Below are 24,070 nucleotides of genomic sequence, written 5' to 3'. Positions count from 1 at the left end.
CCGCACCTGTGTTCCCAGGGGGCGGGGCCTCCTCCAGGTGTGCAGCGGGGTAGGATGGAGCCGGGAGCCAAGGCCCGCCGTGGGAGCCTAAAGTCCCCCGGCCGCCCGACCCAAAGAAATGCCGGTGGAGGAGCGGTTCATCCGCACCCGATCTCGGCGGGATCCGCGGGCTGTGCCCGCGCGCTGAGGGGGGGGCCGGGAGGGGGGAAGGGGAGAGCATGCCGCGGCGCCGAGGGGGTTAAGCAGGCGGCCCGCGGCTGGAGCGCGCTTAACCCTTCGGCGCCCGCGGGTCAGCCGAGCCAGGCCGGCGGGCCCCCGAGTCCCACGCGGCGGCCACCCGCACCGCGCGGGCCGTGCGGGGCGAGCCGCGGGTCGGCCTCTGATCGCCGGGGAGCAGCGCAGCCTGTGGGAGGCCCGGGGCGGGCGGGGGGAGGGAGGGGGACGCGGCGGCGGGCGCGCAGCGTCGCCAGGGCGAAGCCGGCGTGCGGCGCGGCGCGGCGGGCGCGGAGTGAGCGAGCGAGCGCCTCCGTCCCCGGATGTGAGCTCCGGCTGCCCGCGGTCCCGAGCCAGCGGCGGCGCGGGCGGCGGCGGCGGGCACCGGGCACCGGGCACCGCGGCGGGCGAGCGGGCGGGCATGGGGGGCGCGCCGAGCGGCCCCGGCGGCCGGGCCGGCATCCCCGCGGCGTCCCTCCGCTAGAGGCGGGGACCAAGCCAATTCTCCTTTGCAGCAAAAAAAATTGCATGTATATATTATCAGGATAATATATACATCTGATCTTATTTTTTAGAAAAAGTTTATTTTGCTCCGATTTTGAAAAAGAGGGAGCGTGGGTGGCCAGCGGTTTTTTATAAATTATTCTTATTTTCTGTTATCTGTCCCCGTCCCTCCCCACCCCCTGCTGAAGCTTGACTAAGGGCAGGGACCGCGGCTCTTACCTATCGGTCACCCCCTTTACCCGTTCCTCCCCCGCCCCAACGCCTAGCACAGTGCCCTGCACACAGTAGGCGCTCAATAAATGTTCGTGGATGATGATGATGATGATGATGAAAAAAATGCAGCATCAACGGCAGCAGCAAGCGGACCACGCGAACGGTGAGCAGCCAGAGCCTGGGCACCCGCTGCCAAATCTCATCCTTGTCATGGTCCTCCTCTTTCCACCCCCTCTTCCTTCTCCCCCCCCCTCCCGTCTCTGATGCGCTGGTGGGTTGAGGGGGTTGGAGAGGATGCTTCTGGCTCGGTGTCATCTACATAGAAAGGGGAGATGCGTGACAACCACTCCATTCTCCCCTTCAGGCCTTGAATGTCAGAGTTAATTCTGCATTTGTGGGGTGGGGGTGGCCGTGGGGTCCGTGGAGTACGGTGTCGCCGGCGCCGCCGGAGGGGCGGTGAGCCTAGGTGATTCGGGGTCAGTGTCCTCGGGCTCAACTTTCCTCCAACGCTCGCGAGCGATGGGAAGAGGGTGGCTGTGAGTCTTCAGCCCGAGCCCCCTTTCTAGCCTCTTCGCCTCCTTTCCCGCCCCCTGGTATATTAGGAAGAAGGTCTCTGGTGGCATCTGGAAAATTTCAGGGTTGCCAGGTTTCACCCTTCTCGTCGGTGGGTGAAGCACTTTGCTACCCTTGAGAGGGAGGCTGGGTCTCGGAATCGCTAGCCAGAGGGTCGCATGGAAAGTGTATTCCCGCTCCCAGCGCCGCTGTGCACACGTCGGTAACCTAGCAATGCCCGGGGAGTCACAGCCGCTGTGGGGCTCCCCTCCCTAGCCCGGCCCGGGCACCACGTGCAGTTACCACGCTGCCGGCCGGCCGGGCTGGATCGAAGGAAGGGGGTGCAGCTCCTGGCCAGCCCTCTTCACTCCTCCTTAGAGGTCGCTGGAGTCCCCACAGCTCTCTGTGGGCTCACGTCTTTCCCAATGAGCGCTCCCCAAGGTAAGACTTGGGACGACTCCTCCCCTGGTTCAGACCTCTGCTGCCCACTCCTGTGGACCCCTCTCAGGCTGCTAACCAGGCAGACCTGTGCTCGGCTCTGACTCTCCCTTGTGCTCTTTACTTAGCAAGAATTGGTTTCACAAATGCCCATCCCTCTCGTTTTGACTTGTGTCTCAGTAAGGAGGTTGTGACCCAAGGCAGGCAGGTTCCTGGGAGACCTGCCTGGGTCCTGGCCTGACCCCAGGCTGGAGAGGGCTTTGCACATGAAGCCTCCTTGGGGTTCTCTCCTGTGTGTACTTGGGTCCCAGGCTATGCTGAGATGGTTCCTGTTTAGGCCTTGAGGGCCCCTGACATAACTCAGCCTGTCTCTCCTAGGTGTAAGGATGCAGGCTGCCTGCCTTGTCTGTTTCTCTGGTTGCTGGTTTGGCTGCTGCGGCTGCAATTTAAAATGCAAAAAAGCCCTAAAGATGTTTTCTGTTTTCGGAAGCCTGTGGAGGAAATGAGTCCCAAGCATCATGAATTTTCATTTGCAGGAAGTGTCAGTGCATAATCTAGGTATTTGTTATGGGGCTCTTGGTATTGCCCTGGTGCCAGTGGTGCCAGTTTTTATTTTTTTTTCCCATGCTGAAAAAAATGCATTTGTGGCTGTGGAAAGATGTTGGAGTAACACCCTGAAAATGATTAAGACTATTGAATTATTGCCACTGCCTTTTTTTTTTTTTTTTTTTGGTGATGGTAGTTATTTTGGAGGAAAGCTGTGGTATGTATCTGCTAACTCACTAGAGATACACGGGTTTTGAAAGTCAGAAAAGATGTGGAGTATAAGTGGAAATGACCTCAGTTTGTCTGAAGGAAGGCACTGAAAGACTTCTTGTGAAGATATGGATGTAGAGAGGTACTAAGCCATTGGGCGAAATGCAGCGGTCGTGTGTTATTGACACTTTGGGCAGAGCTCAGGGACTTTCTTGCTGCTTTGGCTGACCTAACCCTGCTTCTGAAAAATAGAATATGAGGTTTCCAGTGCAAACATGGGGATGATTTCCCTGCTCTTCTTGATGGGGAACCACTTCAGCTTTCTTCTGACATTGGATTCTCATTGTGTCATTTTTTTTTTAAATTTTTCTTTTTTTTTCCCTTCTTCCCAGAGGCAAACTATGCAAGAGGCACCAGGCTCCCTCTTTCTGGTGAAGGACCAACTTCTCAGCCGAATAGCTCCAAGCAAACCGTCCTGTCTTGGCAAGCTGCAATCGACGCTGCTAGACAGGCCAAGGCTGCCCAAACTATGAGCACCTCCGCACCCCCACCTGTCGGATCTCTCTCCCAAAGAAAACGTCAGCAATACGCCAAGAGCAAAAAACAGGGTAACTCGTCCAACAGCCGACCTGCCCGTGCCCTTTTCTGTTTGTCTCTCAATAACCCCATCCGAAGAGCCTGCATTAGTATAGTGGAATGGAAGTATCCTTTTCTGGGGGAAGTGTTTCTCATTTTCTCTTTTACCATCTGTTCTTTAAAAGGATTTGTTGTCTGGAATGGCACTTAACAAAGTGATAGCACTTTGGAATGTGAGCAACAGAAGCCGTGTGTACAGGGTTTCATGGTATATAATTTCCTATCTCCTCTGGGTACAGAAGGGTATCTTTCTGGGTAAATTTAGGCTATTGTGTGTGTATATGTGTATGTGTGTGTGTGTGTGTGTGTGTGTGTGTAGTGGTGGTCGGGGAGGGGGCAGGGAATGACAACCTAAAACTTAACCTTTGGTCATCTGACACTAGATGGCTAATTTAAATGCACTTTTGCTTTTTGGCAGAGGTATGAATTGAACCTATTGCAAATAAGGTATGCTCCTTAAAAAATAAAACTCTACTAGGAATAAATACATTTTTGACCTTTAGTGGAATTCTTCTCATTCTGATGTTTGAAATTTGCTTTGGATACTCCAATTAATGCTAAGGTTGCTTGTAGGTCTGCCATTTGGTGAGTCTGATTGTTCAGGTAGCTACAAATATGAACATTTGCTTCACAGGGAGGGAGCGATTTGGTCATCAATGCTATGATTTCCTGGAATTTCCTTTTGACAAGTTCCAAAACAGCATTTGAAATGTGAGCATGAGGGAGCCTGTGGAGGGAGAGGTTTGTGTGTGTCTCTTCTTCCAAAGCCTGCGTGAGTTAGCGCCCAGGCCTCTCCGTGGAGGAATTTGCAGTTGTTGCCTTTATAAAAAAAAAAAATTCTGTATCCTTGGACTGGAGTTGCATTTCTGGGTTTCTCCTTTGTATTTTTAAACCTGAACTCCAAATGCCCCAGGCAGGTTATTAGGGCTCAGATCTTGGAAAACTGGGGTGCATTGCCTGCTCACCCCCTCCCTTAACCTGGAGGCCAGGCTCCAGTTCCTGCCACCCATCAGAAAAGGTTGACTGAGGTCTTCTTTCTGAGCAAATAGCTTTCTAATTAGTCAGATGATTCATTGGTTTGGGTAAAGCACAGCATTTCCTTTTCCCAGAATTATATTTGGGGTCGACCCAGGCCCTTGAGCAGTTCCTAGGCTTGGGAAGGAGTATGGATGTAGGGCTTTCCCACCGAGCCCGGGTCAAGAGGCCATGCTCTAAAGAGAGGATACTGGTTACCAGCTGGCTGGCGAGTGGAGCTGGAACCCCCTTATCATTTGAGTGCCTAGCGAGGCAGCCCTCTGTCTCAGCTGGCTATTTTCTGTGCTCACAGAGAGTTAAAATGAGGTAACTGTCTAGAAAGGTTGTAGAGAGAGTAGCCCAGGGTAGGATTTGAGGGGTTTTCATGTGCGTTTCCTTTCCAGAACAGATGTCTCTTCTCCAGCGGGTGTTGCGGTGTCTCTCACATGGCTGGGGTTGTGTGGATGTGTTTTTCTCTATAGGTTCTTTTTGAGTCTGAGGACTGAACACTGGTGTTGGCCCAGGAGGGAGCGGGATCCACAGGGAGGGGGTGTCCCTCAGAGGAGGGGTGGTCTCTCAGCGACATGGTAGGAGCACTTAGTCAGATCGTACTTAGTCACAAAGGTCTCCTCCCCCTCAGGTTGGCTTGACGTTACTCTGAGTAAGCAGAGACCTCTCAGTGGGGTCATTAATTTCATGCGGAGTGAGGTGGGAGGCCTGGTGCTGTTTCTCTTTGTGCTCCGTAATTTGTATATAGTAATTTATGTGAACGGAGTGAACTCCTGGATGGTGCTGCTGACTCCCTTTCCCGCACCACCAGACACGTATGTGCAGGAATTAGGGGCTGTGGCTGCCAGCACAGGGAGAAGCCGCCCTGCAGACAGGAAGCGTTTACAGAATAGATTCTGAAACGATATGTGATGTGTTGTTTTCAGTTGACAGTTTCCTTTAAGTTCTGGGAGCAGGGCATAGACAGCCTTCTAAAGTCAGCTGTGCCAGGCTCTGTCAGCACTGGGTGAATGAGTTTTTTGAACCTGCTGTTTGTTTATACATGCAGGCAAGGCAGTATGTCCTGCACTTGGGGGAACAAGGAAGGGAGATTTAGGATCAGCCCCATCTATTTCTCTGACACTGTTCTGCTTGGCTTGTCAGAATCTTGTGGCAGAAGGAGAGGATCCAGCATTACCTGCAATCTGAAACTTTTTTTCACCGTGATGAAAAAAGTAGTCTTTTGTTTGGTTTTCCTAAATAGCATCAGTACTTCTCTGATTTGCTGGTTTATCATTTAGGTATCGGGAAATTTAAAAGGCAGAATGGTGATGTGGGAGATGGGAGAGGCAGTGAGTGTGTTTCCATATAGGATGGCTTTGGGGCAATTGACTTTTTAAGTTTTAGAAGGAATTGCCAAAAGGAAAGATGAAAAGGAGTTTCTCAAGTCTTTTTAAAGTAGATTGCCTTAAAGTTGGATCCCTACATAAGATATTTTGTAATACTAGGTGAGTTAAAAGAATAACTATGAGGGAAGGAAAAGTGTCTTGAAAAATAAGCCCATCAAATTAGTAAGGGAATAACATCATTCACATCCATGTTTCAGTGAGTGTTAAAGTCCTTCAGAAAGTTGAGGTTTCATGAAATGCAATGGAACAGAGACATGAAGGGTCTTTTTTTCCTTCAGCATCTTTGGATTTTCCTGAAGGAAGTCCAGTTAAATGCAGATCTGTGCACATCCTCCCAGCTTTAGGACTTGGAGGTGTTTAGTGAAACTGTGGCTTTGCCTTTAGTGGGTGAGCGTTTGGGAGAAACAGTGCTGTACAACCAAGCCTGGAGTTAGGGATTAGATTGGTGCTTGTGAAACCTTGCGTTTGGAAAGGCTGAAAACCAAGAGAGGAAAAACAGTCATTTTTGGCAGATGTCAAATTTTGTATTGCCAGTTTTGACAGTGTCTCTTAATAACACCAGAATGTTTAAGCAAGTATCTGTTGAGGCTGCTCACAGAGTGATTCTTCCAGACAGACCCCTGAGATTTAGAAATGTTAAATCGAACTCTGAAAGTGTCTGGTGCTGATTTCTTATGGCCTTGTATTTGATTTGTTTATGAATTGAACACAATAACAACACATTATAAACAGAGCTACAGTCCAGCTCTAATCTGAAACAGTGGTAACTGCTGATTAGTAAGGAAAGCAGAGGAGGGAGATAAAGCCTGACTCGCTTGTTACAGGATTGGAATAGCTATGAGACAGTCGCAGGTGGTTTGGAAAAGGTCCTCGGTGACTTGTCCTGTTCTAGTCCAGACAGGAGATCCAGGCGGACCTGGCCAAGAAGAGCCACCAAGAAAATGGCTCTAGCACATGGTGGCAGGGATTTGTGAAAGAGATTTATCTCATGATGATTTTTCTTTGTGTCTACAACAGCCAGGAATTTAGCTTTCTAAGGCCCTTGTTGCTGTGAAAACGACACGAAGCAGAAACCTGGTTCACACAGTGCCCTAATTGGATGGACTTTTAGGTTTTCATATAGAATGTCCAACAGAAGGATGTGTGTAACGTAATCCTTGCCACAGAAGAAACAGACTCATGGAGAGGTCATTTGATAGGAAGATCTGCTGTGAGTTGACCACTGATGATTACTGCTGCTGGAAACCTCGTCGTCACAGCAGTCATTTGAATAAGGATTTGTGTGTAAGATTGTCATTTAAAAAGCAGTTCAAGATGGTGTGATTGAGAGTGTGATGAGAGAGATGGTGTATGTTAGCATGACGCATATAGACCTTAACAAAAACTTTCAGACCATTTGACATATTTATATTATTGGCTATTTTTGCCAATTGTGTGGCCTTAGCTATTTACATCCCATTCCCTGAAGATGATTCTAATTCAACAAATCATAACTTGGTAAGTGTCCTTAGAATTGCTGCTTGTCTTGATGTGTGCTTGTCATTGACCTCAGTACTGAAGTTGGCAGCTGGCTTTCTGAGTGGTTGAAATTTACAATGATGCGTGTGATGTTTCACAGAGTTTTGCAGCAGTGGGTTTTTTTTTTTTTCTCTTTTGAGTAGTATTCTCAAATTTATACTGAATGAATGAAGTGTTTAAAGTCATGAATTTTGTATAAATAGATGTGAAACTTTTCATGGAAGAGGTTTGTAGCAGATTTAAAAATAACTTTTCTCTCCATGTAGCCTTTTTTTTTGGTTCTGCCATTCTCTTCCTCGTAATCTTAGCTTTTTTTTTCTTTATCTAGTGTTATTTGGGAGTTTGGGGTACTTTGGTCGATTTTTCTGGTAAGTAGAGAGTTATCATGTAGATTTTGTACATCAGCTATTGTTGAAGAAGTAGGACACGACAAAACTAATCATCATAGAACATAATTCTGAGAATAATATAATAGAATGTCTAAGTTCCTCCTGTTAGTCCTATGACATGCTCCAGGATAAAATGATTCTATAGTGAAATAAATTGAGATACTTCCATATACTTTATTGCTCTCTTAAAGATTTATCGTGCACATTAACTCAGTAAAAGCTGCAGGAAAGTCTGTAGTTAAAAAACCAGTTTCATTTTGTTTAACTCAGCTTAGTCCCTAAAAGTAATTGGTCATGGATTCTTTAAACATTTTTTTGGCAGCGTGCATCACAGTGTTTCATGGAACTTCCTTTGGGAAAGGTTGATATAGTTAAAAAAAAAAAAAAAGCACTGAGAAGCACTGGAATGGGACTAGGAATTGTCCCACTGGGCTGTTAACTGGCTGTATTTTGGGGCGTTTCCCAGATCCTTTCTGCATTGCTGTTGCCCCATCTGTCAATTCAGGGGACTGGACGAGAAGATCGCCAGGGTTGTTTTTACCTCTGACATCCTGTAATCTTGCCTTGATGATTCAGAATTTAGAATTTTTCTGGTGCTGTGGCATCTTCTTTGCAAGGATCAGTCCTTCATGACTGGAGCCCATGCAGAAATGAGGTGAATGAGGGCCTGGTCCCGGATAACAGCATTTCTCTCTCCTGCTTTGCTTTTCCCTCTTTCAGCTGGTTCCATTTGTTTTTGGTTTCTTCTGTTGAAGCTGTATTTTAATAGGTCTGAATGTTCTTAGCTGCGTGTGGTAAAGGTAGAACTAGGTGGGGAGAGCTCTCCCAGGGTCTGGAGATGGTGGCAGTATGCTCTTATGACTTTAGACTTCATGGTTTATGTACGGGATTTCATGTTGCATCTCTAATGCGCAGCATATTTTATATGTAGTGTGATGTCTCTTCACCTTTGGGCTTTTGTAGTCTGCTGTGTAGAGAATTTTAAAAAATTATGGACACTGCTACTGCAAGAACAACTAGAAATGGGAGTTGGATATACAGATAAAGACTGACTGTTAGTATATATTTATACTGTGTTAGAGATGATTTGTGTGACTCTGGCTATTTTAAATAGCTTCTGATTTGGTTGTAGACATGTGCCTTTAGACAGTCATTTCAAAGGAGAAGCAGAAGTAGTGAAAAGCCCCTATTAGTGGGGCTAGATCATCAGTCTAGGCCACAGATGGTGTCAGCCTTGTTACCAAATTTAACAACGTGGATGGTGACCCAGTTTGTTGCTTTTTGTAGCTCAAGAGAACATGATTAAACAAACTTAGAAAATAAATACCTTTCAGAAAGGCAGATTAATTCAGATCAATGGAATAATTAATGTAGCTGCATGTATAAGTCAATTGATATTCCGATTTTTTTTCCCCCAGGGAAATTTAGGGCAGTAATATAAGAAGTGACAGACCATTTGGATTTCTCAGCTAATAACTGAGGGAATAAATATAGGAAATAAATAAACTATAGGAAATGAATAAATCTCTCTTCCTAACCCCTGCATTCCCTCCCCAGTGGATCTTTTCTTGACAGTTCTTAAACAGTGGTCTTTGTGGGTGGGAGAGGGCAGGGTGTTAGTTTGGCAAGCCTTTTTAAAAAACCAACATTTATTTCTTTGACCTCTTAATAGTCTAAGGCTTAGAGCATTCTAGTTTGTGTCTTCGTTTACTTGGCTGGTCACATGGCCGGATGAGTTTAATCTCTGCCTAACTCTTTAAATATCTCTTGTCCCACTGTGGGAAGGGAAAACTCTGTGGATTTCCCCCTGACTCTCATCAAGGTCCCATGCCATGTCAGTCTTCCTTCCAGGGAGCAAGTTTTTTTTTTTTTTTTTTTTTTAATACATTTGACCCCATTTGTACCAAAGTGATTGCTCTATTTTTGGGATTGGTTTAGAGGCAGCTGAACGAAGCTTATTTTTCATCTGTAGTAAATACCTTTCAATGAATGTGAATGGCAAAACAAAGGGCAGAGACCCATACGGATTGCAAAGCTGTATGTGTCAGGGAGCTGGTGGTTTCCTTTGCCTGCAGGCTCTGTTGGGAATGTGGATGTTGAGCACACAGAGTACATTTCAGGGCCAGTTTTGTGGAAGATGTTTCTGCCTGTTGCAGGTAGTTTGTCGTGAAATTATTACTTTCGTTGCCTAAGAAATGTGGCCATTACCCTTGGTCCAGTGTGGGTTTGGCCTGGGTTGCACGTCACTGAGCCAGCTTTGGGCATTTGAGATTACCTTGGGGGCAGCAAGTTTTCCCAGGGGTAGTTTTTATAAAAAAAAAAAATATATATATATATATATAAACAGTCTCAAGTTTCTGTGCAGCTTTCCTTTGTGGACTTGCAGGGACCCATGGAGGCTGCAGCCATGGAAACGGTGCAACTCAGTTCCCACAGCCATCTCCCTCCTAGATCAGTCAGTCGCAGGGGTTCTTCAGTTCCACTTATTGAAAGCATATATCATTCATTTAATTTTCTTGTTAGCACGGGGCAGGGGCTGTGGAGAACACTTCTTTATGGAGTGTCAGAGTGGGGACGATCACAATTCCTGTACTTCACTGTGGTGGAAAATGCTTTATTTGGCTTTCCAAACTTCAGTTTCTCATAAGCAACTGACTGAAGCCTCAGTCTGGGCATCCTGTACCTGGAACTTCCACCCCCACCCCCAGGCTCTATAGTGCTAAACAGCCTCAAATTAGAACCTTCCAAAGAGGGGGCACCCAGCTTCCTCAATGTCTGCAGCCATGGAGTCGGGTGGGGGGGCATGGCCTCTGCCACCCTGTCCTTTTACCAGGTAAAAGCCCCCCGCGTCTTCCCCTTCCTCTCCATTCACTTTGTGGTCGGGTGGCGTGACCCTGAGGCTTCAGGAGCCACCTGCTCTCCGAAGGAAGTCCAAGTCCTCCTTGGTCTTCCTGATCTTTTCTGGTTGACTCTCTGTGCCTCTCCTTCATGCCCCCCACCCCACCCCATTCTATTCACCCACCAGCCTTTCCTAAACACCCCTCCCTACTCTGGTCCACCTCCTGGCCTTTTCTCCATCTGAAACACCTCTTCCCTCCTCCCACCCCTTCATCGTCATCACTGTCCTTAGGAAGAATTTCAAAAGGACGTCTCTTCTGTGAAGCCTTTTCTGAACCTGATTAGAAGTAACGCTGTTATCTGAACTGCTCTCCTGGCACTTCGCATATGAAACAGTCTATATTTTAGTTATTTATGTGCACCTCTTATCTTTATCTTATCAAGCCTCTTCAGAATACAATTCACAGTGAATCCTTTTGGAACCCCACCAGCACGGAGCCCGGCGGTGTGTACATGATGTTCATAAATGTGGGTTGTTGAGGACCACTGAATGACCACTCTCAGGAGAAGCTCCTCACCCTTCAGTCTTTCCTCTGAACTCAGGATTTCCTCAGGTGGCAGGCCTCTCCGTGGACGCCTCTGAAATCCTTGGTTGGGGGTGGGTGGCAAGTTCCAAGTGTTTACTCCTGAAGAGCTGAGGGTCTTCTGACCCTGCTTCTTATGTCCCAGTGGCTGACGGTGCTGTTGGACCTGGGTTTCCCTACTGAGCATTCCTGTAGGTTTTGTGCTCCGGCTCCAGGGCCAGTAGTAGCAGGGTGCTGGGAGCCTCCCTGGGAAGCAGTGCCGCCTGGGGGTTCTTGTCAGTGAGATCAGATGCTTTACGAGGGCCGGGAGGGCTGGGGGACAGCCTACTTTGATTGCATTCTGTCCTCCATGGCTGAGATCCCCACACTGTGTTTCCTGGGTTTAAAAAGCAAGTTCATTGGCTCTGCATGCTCCAGGGTTTAGCATCTCACATAGTGAATGGTGTGAATTGAACTGAAATACCTGAAACACAGTGTCATCACTTGGCTCCCTGGGCTCTGCCTAGAAGGTGGCTTTTAGTTCCGTACCTCGTCTCTGTGTCTTTCTGTTTGAACTGTGTGTATTTCTGCGTGCCTTTAGATTCTGTTTTTTTTTTTTTTTTTTTTAAGGATTGCTCCTGTGTTGCCCTCACTGCAGCCTTCTCTGGTCCTTGTCCCCACCGTCTACCCCACCAGCCTGTGTAAATAGTACTTGCTTTCCTCTTTGCAGACATTCACCCCATTTCACCTTATTCTATAACTACTGTGGGATGTTGCTTGGTGTGTGGAGTGCAGTTCTGTATATGGTCTCTGGGCTCTGACAGCCTGGCTCGTTGGATGATGAGCTAACTGACTTTGGACGAATGTAGCACATGCTGAGGCTGGAGTCTGGTTGATCTCTGTGGTGTTGTGAGCTTCACTCTGCATAGGGGCACAGTAGGCACATGAGGAAATGCATGTGAAATGAGTAGGTCCGTAAATGAAAGACTTGCAGGGCTCCATGGCATGTCCTTTATAGATTAGTAGTTAATTTTCAACAATTGGCTAATGATTAATGTTTGCCTGAGAGGCTGACTTTCATTGTCCAGTATTAATGACAATCTCAGGAAATACCTGTCAGAGTTTGCCTTAAATTTCAGGGTTGTATATTTCTTGGCAAATTTAGCTCTTTGTATTTGAAGCAGGAGAGAAGTAAGACACGTGCTTAATACTTTTTGAATCCCTGCGTCATAAGCCGGCTTCTGTGCTCAGCATTGTGTGTGAACCACGTGTGAGTGGTTGCACTTGTGTGTGTATGTGTGTTTGTGAGACATTTCGTTTGAAGGTTGGTGGAGGGAGGGCAGCAAAATGACCAGACTGGATGGACTTGTGTAGTAACATTTAATCCAGATTTGGTTTCCTGATCTTAATGGTGAATCCATTTATGTCTTGTACAAGTTATAGCATCTCTTTTGTCATCTTACCTCATGTTGACAGAAAACAAGTTACCCAGATTGACCTTTTATTGAACAGATTTTGAGTATAGGCAGTTTTTTGGAAATCAAATCCAAGTCTTAAAGGATTCAGATTTACTTCTATTAAAGTTTCTTAAGAAGAATTCCCAAAGGATCCTTTAAGGATTGTTAAAAAGCGAATCTCATTGTTTTATAGACACACCTCAAACACTGGAACTTTCCTGCTTAGACCCTTTAAAAATGAGCCTATCTTAGAGACTTCCCTGGTAGTCCAGTGGTTAAGACTTTGCCTTAATGCAGACGCCGCAGGTTTGATCCCTGGTCAGGAAACTTAAGAACCCCCATGCCTTGTGGCCAAAAAAGACCGAAACATAAAATGGAGGGACTATTGTAACAAATTCACTAAAGACTTTAAAAATGGTCCACACCAAATGACACTTAAAAAAACAAAATGTATTTAAAAAAATGAGCCTATTTTGGAGTGAGGATATATTGGTGTATTGGCCAGAACTTGTTGGATTACCAGTTGCAGAAACACAAATTGGCTTAGTTGGGGAAAAAAGAAATTACGTGTGTGTTTGTAATTTATTAACTGAGCTAACTGAAAAGTCCAAAGGGTAGAAACTGTTATCAGATACAGCTGGAAAGGGGGCTTAAAAGAGGGACTCGGGATCCCACCCTGCACCCCAGCACCCCTGTCCCGCAGGCACAGTCTGACTGGCCTCCAGCAGCTCCCCCTTACACACCACCTGAAACGTGCATCTTATAAGCCCACTTCAGGGAGGGTCTTTGGGGTCCCTCCCTGGGAGATGCATTCCTTCTTTAACCTCAGTTCAAGTTCAATATTTTAAAAATGATTGTGTGAGAAACAGAAGACCCATGTAGCAGATTCATGGGTAGCTTCTTTTTCTAACCTAACTGTCTGCAAAACATGAGAAGGACTTGCTATGGAAGTACTTGCCCAGCTGTAGAGACACTTAGTCTTGTTAACTCCTAGTTGTGGTGGTGGTGGTGGTACGGGGGTGGGGGGTACTCTAGAACAGACCCTCACCTGCACCTCCCCTAGGAAAGTCTCTAAAGAGATTGCAGAGGCTCTGGAATGCTGGTGCCTGAGCAGAATGTTACTGCTTGCTTGGATGCTGAGCCACAGAAAGCACTGTTGGTGGGTGTCCTTGCCCCGTGGGGTGGCAGTGGGGGTTGGCCGGTCATTCTGGAATAGACTTGAGCCTCCTGTCATGCTCCCAGTCCTGGGGCCCTCTGCCATCAGCCCTGTAGGATATGTCCCCAAGACCTGTTCTGGCCATGTGTTTGAAATAGGAAAGTGCCAGAAGGTGTCTTCTCTTTTTAATTCAGGTGAGATTGGGATTTTCGCAGCTGGGGTTCTTGTGGACAGTGATGTGCTTGACTGGGCAGGCAGACTGGCCCTGGGAGGTGGGGAGGAGGGCACAGTGAGAAAAGCTAAAGATGGGGTTGGAAGAGGAAGTGTCTGAGTGAGGACCCGTCCTCTCTGTGTGCATGAGGGCTGGGGCAGAGTGTGGTGGGTAGATAGACAGATGGCTGTTTTTCTGACACACACCTTGTAGCATGAAGACTTCTTTTGGAGATTTTTAACTAAGCAGGGCCCCAGACACTGTCCAGGCTGGGGAAAATGACTTTCTTATCCAGAACCACAAAGCAGTTACTTCTGCTAATTTCTTTTCCTCCTCCCTACTGGTTGATGGGTACATTTAGAAATCACCTGTTGAAATTTTTGAATGACTGTGAGGGTCAGGCTGGAGGGAATTGGGGGACTGTCCTGAGGGAGGGAAGGCCAGCTGCACCCTTCTCAGGAGAGATGCAGCTAACAGGTGGACCCCACCTGGGAAGGAAGGAGAGGGTATCTTTGGTCAGCTTGGCCTGGGGATGCAGAGCAGGCTGGCTGTGAGGTTCATGATTTCCCAGCTGTGGTCATCTTCTGAGGGGCCCACCCTGCCTCCTTTCCTTGCATCCATGGGGAGGTCTAGCACGGCATACTCACAGATACTTTTGTAGTGTGTAAGGACTCTTGTTTATAAGACAGGAAGTCGAGGCACCATTATTCAGCAAATATTTATTGAGACCTGCTCTGCAAAGCATATCAGACTGAGGGGTCCAGGCCTGTAGCTTGTAGCTGGTGCTGTGGTGGGCTTCCTGTGCCAGGTTGCCCTTTCATGAGGAAAACCTACCACGTGGGGTCAGAGAAAGGCTTTCTTTGTTTTTCATATTTTGTGTTCTTACAGTAAATCATCATTCAAACTTATAGAAATAATTTATATAAATAATACACGCATATGTTCTTCTAAACTATTAAAACAATACAGATAAAAATGACTATTGTTTTGCCTATCCAGCTCCTTCTAATTACAATAATCAGTTTCATAATGGTTTTTTTTTTTAAACTACGTCTGTATGTATTTAACATCTGTGCGTTTTGAAATAGGTCTCTATGCAGTTTGGGTATTTTCAAATTTTACACAAGTGGAAGGAGACTGCGTGCATTGTAAAGCTTATATTTTTGCTTCCTTAATGTGTCTTACAGATCTTTCCATATCTGTGTGTAGAAATCTGACAACTCCTTAGTCGCCATAAAATATTCCATGTATGTGTCATAGTTTATTTGGTTATTCTCTTTCTGGTGAGCAGTTAGGTTAGTTCCTAAAGTTTTGCTGTTTGAAACAATGCTGCCTTGAACATCCTTGTATGTGCTCTTTATGTGTACAAGTAAACATTTCTCTGGGATAAGTACTTAGAAGTAAACTCTCTGGGTGGGAGAACAGTGCGTTTTAATTCCATTCTTCCTGCTGCATGGGCTTCCACTAAGCCCCTATCGATTTACACTCCCACCCCCGCAGCTCCTTGAAATCAGTCCGCCTTTGATGAGTGACCTCATTTGTTCCTTATCTCAGGCCATGGGAAAGGAAATCTTAGTGGCTTGGAGAGAGTACAGCCTCTTTCTTGGATGTCTGGTAGACACCCAGAGCATCTGGTTAGAGCAGCAAGTCCTGAAACCCTGAGCACCAGACTCGTCATCTCTTTTGAACCACTGACTGAGATGAAAGGCATCAAGGCTGCTTATTCTTTCCCTTGCTTTGGGTGCCATGCACTTGGGGACCGGGATTCTTTTTTTTTCCTTTGTGAGAATTCTTTTTTTTTTTATTATTATTATTGTTATTTTCTTACTTTACAATATTGTATTGGTTTTGCCATACATCAACATGCATCCGCCACGGGTGTACACGTATTCCCCATCTTGAACCCCCCTCCCACCTCCCGCCCCATACCATCCCTCTGGGTCATCCCAGTGCACCAGCCCCAAGCTTCCTGTATCCTGCATCGAACCTGGACTGGCGATTTGTTTCCCATATGATACCATACATGTTTCAATGCCATTCTCCCAAATCATCCCCCGCCCCCCCAACAGAGTCCAAAAGACTGTTCTATACATCTGTGTCTCTTTTGCTGTCTTGCATACAGGGTTGTCGTTACCATCTTTCTAAATTCCACATACATGTGCTAGTATACTGTATTGGTGTTTTTCCCTCTGGCTTACTTCACTCTGTACAATAGGCTCCAGTTTCATCCACCTCATTAGAACTGATTCAAATGTATTCTTTTTAATGGCTGAGTAATACTCCATTGGGTATATGTACCGTAGCTTTCTTATCCATTCATCTGCTAATGGACATCTAGGTTGCTTCCATGCCCTGGCTATTATAAACAGTGCTGCGATGAACATTGGGGTACACATGTCTCTTTCAATTCTGGCTTCCTCAGTGTGTATGCCCAGCAGTGGGATTGCTGGGTCGTATGGCAGTTCTATTTCCAGTTTTTTAAGGAATCTCCACACTGTTCTCCATAGTGGCTGTACTAAATTGCATTCCCACCAGCAGTGTAAGAGGGTTCCCTTTTCTCCACATCCTGTCCAGCATTTATTGCTTGTAGACTTTTGGATCGCAGCCATTCTGACTGATGTGAAATGGGGGACCAGGATTCTTTCAAAGGAAACATTCATTTCAGATAGCTTACAGATAGTGAAAATGAAAGTGAAGTCGCTCAGTCGTGTCTGACTCTTTGCAACCCCATGGACAGTAGCCTACCAGGCTCCACAATCCATGGGATTTTTCAGGCAAGAATACTGGAGTGGGCTGCCATTTCCTTCTCCAGGGGATCTTCCCAACCCAGGGATCGAACCTTGGTCTCCTGCGTTGCAGACAGACGCTTTACCATCTGAGCCACTAGGGATTAGCTGACAGATAAGCAAGTCCCTAATGCAAAAACTGAGCCTTTAGTTTTGCAGTGTTTGCTTGCTACAGTTGAGTTCTAAGGCAAATACTTCCTTCATATTCCTTTTAGTTGTGGAAGAAAAATATCTCACCTGGTATATTTCTGCTATTTCGTGCTCCTTGATTATTAATTACTCTATTTTCACACACAGTAGAACCTTGCTATTATTATGGTATTTATTACAGGATTTGTCCCCCTTTCTACTTCCAAAAGCTCTGATGTGGCTTAGAGAATGGAAGCTGATGAAAGATGGGGCAGCCAGGAATACAAACCAAAAGCAGATCTGCCCAGGTTGCACAAGGCCAACCGTTTGCAAACACCCGAGCACCGAACTGGCCTTTAGGCTTTGCAGCAGTGGTGGCAAAAGGGAGCACTTCTGACTTACAGGGTTTTATCCTCTCAACAATGGGAAGCGGCCTCATTCATTGTGAGAGGCACTTTCTAGGAAGCAGATCCAAGCAGGAATCTACAGCATGGGTCCTTGTACAAGGTACTGTTGGGGTGCGGAGAGCTGTGCTTTTGCTGTGCTTTTGTTAACGAGAAATAAATGTCCTGCAAGCAGATGGTCTCTGGATTCAGAGCTCCTAAAGGGTTAGGGCACAGCATTAAACTGGCCTACCGGAGGCACTTCTGTATTCTGTAACAGTTTTGCTTTTTGGTGATATAAATTACTTACATATAAAAACTGGGAAGATTAAAGAAAGAGTAGTTTAAAATAACTATCATTTAATCATATATAAAGTCCTTTTTGGAGCATTTGTTATATGTAAAATACAGTCCATTAAACATACTCACTTACTGCCTTTACTTAGTTTAAGCCTGAGTACAAAAGGATAATATGAATTAATGCAAAGAACCACTCCCAGACCCTTGTTTTGGAAGAGCTGTGGTTTTATTATTTTACTCTAATGTGTACTAAAGAAGTGGCCACTATTTAAAAGGGAAGACATCCTTGAATGTTCTTTAGTAAATAGATAACAATGGGGTATAATGAAACACTGTTTAAATGACTCCTTTTAAATTGTACAAAAGTAGCTTGAATGAGTAAATGGTTAAAATGATGCCCCTTTATACCAATAATTAGTCCCTTAGCACTTTTTCTTTTTTAAGATAATGCAAAAGTGTGCCTCTTTTTGGGCATTCACAAATTCTGAATTATTGAAATATAAATTAATAGGGAATCTATCTAAAGCTCTCTTCAGAATTTTTATCTGGTGGGACTGAAATTAAACATCAAAGGTTCTAAATTAGAATGTGGGGAAGTGGTGATATCCAGCAAGAATATGGTAAAAGAGAGGTGTTTAAGAAATCTTTTTTTTCTAGAAAGCCCTGTGGAGCTGGGACTAGTTTGGTTGGGGCTGAGAAAGCTTTGGTGCTATTTTAGGTCGGTCAGCTGAATAAGCTAACTGATAATCTTAAAGACAGGGGATGGGGGGTGGGGAACAGTAGCTTAGATGCTGGTTCTGATTTACTCTGGGTGGTACTGACTGTGAACCACAGACCCTGTGAGGCTGGGATTGGGAAGGACCCCAGAGACCTTCAGATGGATGTGTTCCTCCTCCAGACCCAGCAGTTGACTTGCTCAGGGTTGCAGTGAGAGAGGAGCCAAGTGGGGTCTGTCTCTGGGTCTGTTTCCTTCCCACCCTCTCCGTTACAGCCATGAATCCAGGTTGAAATCAGGCATTTCCCATCTGACTGGCAGGTCTGAGGATGCCAGGGGCGCATGTGACATCTGGAAAATCAGATGACAAAAGAATGTCTCTTCAGAGCAAGCTGGGCATTCAGCCGACTTTGAGCTATCTCAATTTTTTTATCTCTCTCGATTTTTTTTTTGTCTTCCATAAGATAGTTTTGATCATCCCTCCCTCACCTTTTTTACTACATTAATTATTCTTTTACTTGCTTCATGCCTATTAACATACAGGAATCATTTTGCCAAAGATGGCTTCATCATTTTAGGGAAAGAGGGCAGTGGCCAGTGGGTGTGGGACGGTAGGTAGGGATCAGGGGGCCAGTTGACAAATACAGGGGCGGGGGCTGTTGCTCCTTGGTCATCTGGCTCTGGGTGGCTGGCCTACTTTGTCCTCTTGACCATAACAAGGCACAGAGGTAATTGCCTTTGTTACGAGCTCATGGTTGACATCTACTGATCTAGGTGTGCTTTGTATGTGGAATCTCCTTGCTGCTGCTGCTAAGTCACTTCAGTCGTGTCCGACTCTATGCGACCCCAGAGATGGCAGCCCACCAGGCTCTCCTGTCCCTGGGATTCTCCAGGCAGGAATACTGGAGTGGGCTGCCATTTCCTTCTCCAATGCATGAAAGTGAAAACTGAAAATGAAGTTGATCAGTCGTGTCCAACTCCTAGCGACCCCATGGACTGCAGCCTACCAGGCTCCTCCGCCCATGGGATTTTCCAGGCAAGAGTACTGGAATGGGATGCCATTGCCTTCTCCGGTGGAATCTCCTTAGTTCTCCTCTAATCCTCACCATAAAGCCAGGAGATCAGCCCTGGGATTTCTTTGGAAGGAATGATGCTAAAACTGAAACTCCAGTACTTTGGCCACCTCATGCGGAGAGTTGACTCATTGGAAAAGACTCTGATGCTGGGAGGGATTGGGGGCAAGAGGAGAAGGGGACGACAGAGGATGAGATGGCTGGATGGCATCACTGACTCGATGGACGTGAGTCTGAGTGAACTCCGGGAGTTGGTGATGGACAGGGAGGCCTGGCGTGCTGCGATTCATGGGGTTGCAAAGAGTCGGACACGACTGAGCGACTTATCTGATCTGATAAAGCCAAGAGGAAGAGACTACTGAGAGCCTCATTTCACAGGTGAGGAAAAACGGCTGGGAGTGGTGAAACTGCTCACATGAGGCCCCGAGGCCTCCTAATTGGCAGGGTTTGGGTCTGCATCCGGGCTTTCTGCCTCTGCAGCCCGCACTCCAGCAGCAGGCGGTGCAGGCGAGCCGGGCCTCATAGGCTGCTGGCGTCTAAACGGTGGGCAGCGCGACGCCGGGACCTCCAGGTGGGTCTCTGCGCGGGCTTCCCGGCCCTGGTTTTGGTTCAGGCCTGGGTTCGGGCACTGGCCCAGAAACTCCTTCCAGAGGAAGCATTCCCGCCGCCCAGAGGCCTTGCCAGGTCGGGTGGGGCTGTGGCTGGAGAGAGTCAGGGTTGCTCTCTGACCATCTCCTGAGGCGCCTTGTGAACCCAATTAAAATGGGACTTGGAGGAGTTTTAAGTTTGGGCATTGCGTCGATTTTATTGCATTTTCATTCCGTGAAAAGCGTTACTCGTGAAGGGAAGGTGTGGGGGCTCTTGTGCATGGGTCGGTGGTAGGAGTGAGCAGTCAGGGCTGTGGTCACGCTGCTGCTCTTCCTTGGCGGCTGGCAGGGTGAGCAGAGCCCTGACTCCTGGGTGACATGGAGTCGTGGGCTCACTGTTGCCAGCGTGGCTGCATCCGTGAGCCTCCCGCAGTCCTGGGAGGTAGGGGTTGCTGTCCTCCGCTTTCCAGGTGAGGAACCTGGGTTCGGGAAGACGGACCACTGGCTCCTGCCCGTGAGGGAGCAAGAGAATGGGCATCGGGTGAGGGTGGGAGCCCTCCAGCCGTGCCAGGTTTCCCGGACGGTTCACTGGGTCAGGGATTTGCTTTCAAAGTCATTTTACAGAAGATGTTTTCAGCGGACAGACCCATTCCTTCTGTTCCCTGAAGAGCCTGAGACGTAGCAGACAGACAGGGTGCTGGAGGAGCCTGGTGTCCTATCAACAGGAAGCTACCCGCCCGTTATAGGAGGCCGTGGACCTGGACTGCACCCCATCTTCGCTTAGACAGTGGTCAGGGCTGTTGCTTTGCCCTCGGGACACCAGGGAAAGAAAGGGGCTGAGTTAGGTGATCAGGATCTGGTTCCCACAGATGGAAAGCCTGACGCCACCCCCTCCCCCGCCCTACAGAGTTATTGGTGAGGCAACGCAGAACAAGGCAGAGCTCAGCCTCTCGCGAGTCTTGGCTGCGTACTTGCCCGCATGCTTCCACGGGAACTTGTGAGTCCACGTGACTAGCTGTGTCTTGTTCCTGCTCGGCCCAGGTGGGAGACCCTGGCTCTGTCTGGATTTAAATGTTACTCAGAAGAGGAAAGGAAGCAAGTACTAAGGTGCAGAACAGGGGCCCTGGGATTTTTGTTTCTGTTTTCCTCAGTGTAGCCCAGTTGGTGGAGGTTGGTGAGCGTGCCCCTTCCCTTTTCTTTGCGTTATGAGGCTTGGGGTCAGGGAAGGCCTTGTCGCTGCTCCTGGATGCCAGCTGGGCAACCATTGAGGCTGGAGGTCCTGACGGTGGGTCTTGACTCTTTTCCATCCCGGTGGTTTGTGAGCTGAAGTTGGGCGCTTTTCCCTGGGAGCTTCAGAGAGTCGCCCCTGGTGGGCGCAGCCTGTTCCCTGAGCCATATACTTGTGTGTGTTTGGCTACCCTGTTTTCTTATTTCCAACAAGAATGTGAACTTGTTGTGGGCAGGGACCCAGCCTGCCCTTGTTTGCCGCCTCCTCGGCTCCTGGCACGGGGTGTTTGTAAATAGTGGACCAGTTAGTGAAGCATCACTGTGTCTGTATCAGCTGCTCTGAGGTTGCCTTATCGCTCTGACTGCTTTCTTAATGTGGCCCGATGGTGTCTCTTTGCAAGCTGGGAATAGAACTTTGGGTAGAGGGACAGAGCAATGGAGGGGACCCACAGCAGGACAGAGAGGCAGAGATGGAGATAGGGGAGAGGGAGAGAGACAGGAGGGATGGGAGAGAGGGAGATATTCCCTTTGGGAGAGAATGCGATTGTTTAATGAAAACAGCAAAACCTACAAAACCAAAACACAGGGCTCTCTTCAAAGCAGTTCTTCTGAGGCTGAGCCCTTGTCCCAGTGATGCAGGAATGCTTGTATTCAGAATCGCTTTCAAAGCCAATTTCTACTTTTCATTTTGCTTTTGTTTCTGGCAAAAATAGGGGTGAACCAGGTTGATCACTGACCTTATTCACTAGCCTTTTCCTAAAGAGATTCTGGGTATTTCTGAGAAAATCAAATCTGTCTTCAAAGAGCGCCACATTCTCTTGTCTGTGAAGCTCTCAAGAGGAGGGTGTCCTGGGCTCTGGAGAAGGTCGCCCTGGGAGCTGCTCCGAGGGGTGGCGGTATTCCCAGCACCACACCGCCCGCTTCCCAAGCTTCCTCCTTTGAAGGGAACAACACTTGTTTATGTGATTCTGGTGTGTTGATTAAACAGAACAGCCTTCCTACTTTGCAGTCACACTTCCCTAAGTCTACAGTCCCATCTGGTGCCAAGAATCCATCCCCCTAGATTTTCCTCTTTACCCACTGGCCCCAGGAACACCGTCAGATGAAGTATTTCACTCCCAGCTATAGCCTGGCTTTTAAAGGCCTTCCTTGTCCCTGGCACGACAGACGTTCATGTAACCCCGGAATCAGGGGACTCAGATGTGGGCTTCTCAGAAGTGGGGATACCTGCCTCACCGCCACTAGGACTTGGGGGTCTTGAGAACTGTATCATTCATAGCTGTCGTGTTGGTAATTTTCACAAGTAGAATTCCTTCAGTTCCCAGGAGGGCTCCTTGGGCTTGACTTAGAATATGTGAGTTTCTGCAGTTTTTCTTTCCTTGCCTTTAAAAAAAAATGCACTTTTGATCCTTGTTAGGTTAGACTTTTTCATCTTAGCGACAGCAGAAAGAGCTCCACCCTTGCTGTGTGTGAAGTGTGCGAGACGATACAGGCTGCTTTAAAAATAGCCTCTTGTTTATAAGTGTGGAGTCTTCAACTTAAGTCGTGTTCTGTGCAGGTTCAGAAGGTCACCACCGGCACTTGTTGGGACCTGGGGAAATAAATAGCAATTAATTGGTCTCCACTAAGTAGATGGGATGAAGGCACGCACATTTTTTTTAAAACAGCCTTATTGAGATATAATTTACATACTGTACAATTCGCCATTTTAAATTATACAATTCAGTGGTTTTATTATATTCAGAGTCATGTAACCGTCATCAAGATCAATCTTATTTTCGTCACCTGAAAAGAAACCCCATACACGTTAGCCATCATTCCCTGTTTTCCTCCAGCTTTCCCTCCCTTCCCCAGCCCTAGGGAACCACTAATCTGCTTTCTGTCTCTATGGAGTTTCCTATTTTGGATGTTTTATATAAACTAAATTATATAATATGTGTTCTATCAAGTCTGGCTTCTTTCATTTAGTATACTCTTTTCAAGATTCACTCATGTCGTAGCCTGCATCTGTACTTAATTTCTTTTGTGGCTGAATAGTATTCCATTGTATAGATATGTCACATTTTCTGTGTCCTTTCCTCAACTGGTGGACATTTGGGTTGTTTCCATTTTTTGCATTGTGATATTATGAATACTGCTTTGAACATTCATGTACAAGTTCTTGTATGAACTTAAATTCTCAATTCTCTTGAGTATACATACCTAGGAGTAGAATTTGCTGGGACATATGGTGATATGGTAACTTTAACATTTTGAGGAACTGTCCAACTGTTACCCAAAGCAGCTGCACCATTTACATTCCCACTAGCATTGTATCAAGATTCCAGTTTCTGCACATCTTTCCTGACACCTGTTAATGTATATCTGCTGGGTTCTAGCATCTTTAGGATGTGAAGTAGTATCTCATTATAGATTTGTAATTCTTATGACTGTAATGTTGAGCGTCTTTCCTTGTGCTTATTAGTCATTTGTATGTATTCTTTAGAGACATGCATATTCAGATTTTTGCCTACTTAAAAAATTGAGTTTTTTTAAATTACTGAGTTACAAGATTTTTTTTATATATTCTAGATACCAGTTCCTTATCAGATCCATGCTTTGCAAACATTTTCTCTCCTTCTGTGGGTTGTCTCTTCATTTGCTTGATGGTGTCCTTCACAAAAGTTTTACATTTTGACTGAGAGGCATGTGCATTTCTAGAATCTTACGGCTGGATGGGGCCTTTGTGGTGGCCTGTTCTGAATCTCTTGTCCTAGTGGTGACATGCCTTTTGGTCCACAGAGGAGATGCCTTCCTCAAGATCACGGGCTAATAAAGTCAGGACTGGAGCTTAACCTCTGGGAAGCCTCAGTTTCATCCTCACTGTTTCTGAAGGTGATAAGTTTAGGTGTGTAGGGAAAGAGTTGGTAGCACTGAACTGTTCTCATCTTCCTGGAGGCGCACAGACTCTAAACTCAGCTCTCGTTGTGGATGGACTGGCCTCTCCCCAAGGGTCATTTGTTTTGTAGTATAGAA

General features: G+C 46.8%; 2 protein-coding genes across 2 annotated transcripts in view; both read left to right on the top strand.

Annotated features, from left to right (window-relative positions):
• The first annotated feature begins 959 nt into the window (after positions 1–959).
• Positions 960–3,626, top strand: LOC129635327 (voltage-dependent L-type calcium channel subunit alpha-1D-like). The gene is made up of 2 exons (XM_055558235.1): positions 960–1,093; positions 3,069–3,626. Exons 1-2 carry the CDS (start codon positions 1,027–1,029, stop codon positions 3,461–3,463), a joined length of 462 nt encoding a protein of 153 aa, XP_055414210.1. The 5' UTR covers positions 960–1,026; the 3' UTR covers positions 3,464–3,626.
• Positions 3,627–19,656: 16,030 nt separating this feature from the next.
• CACNA1D (calcium voltage-gated channel subunit alpha1 D) overlaps positions 19,657–24,070 on the top strand; it is a 326,915-nt gene continuing 322,501 nt past the window's right edge. The window contains exon 1 of the mRNA XM_055557680.1: positions 19,657–19,812. Coding sequence (XP_055413655.1) covers positions 19,657–19,812 — 156 coding nt within the window. The remainder of the gene's footprint in view (positions 19,813–24,070) is intronic.

The sequence above is a fragment of the Bubalus kerabau genome, chromosome 20 (assembly GCF_029407905.1).
Source record: "Bubalus kerabau isolate K-KA32 ecotype Philippines breed swamp buffalo chromosome 20, PCC_UOA_SB_1v2, whole genome shotgun sequence".
Lineage (NCBI taxonomy): Eukaryota > Metazoa > Chordata > Mammalia > Artiodactyla > Bovidae > Bubalus > Bubalus kerabau.
The sequence above is the reverse complement of the archived record's forward strand: the minus strand, read 5'-3'. Positions and strand labels throughout refer to the sequence as shown.

Coding starts and splice junctions, on each gene's coding strand:
- LOC129635327 (XM_055558235.1), top strand. CDS start 1,027: ATGATGATGATGATGATGATGAAAAAAATGCAGCATCAACGGCAGCAG. Junction 1,094..3,068: donor GCAAGCGGACCACGCGAACG/GTGAGCAGCCAG, acceptor CCTTCTTCCCAG/AGGCAAACTATGCAAGAGGC.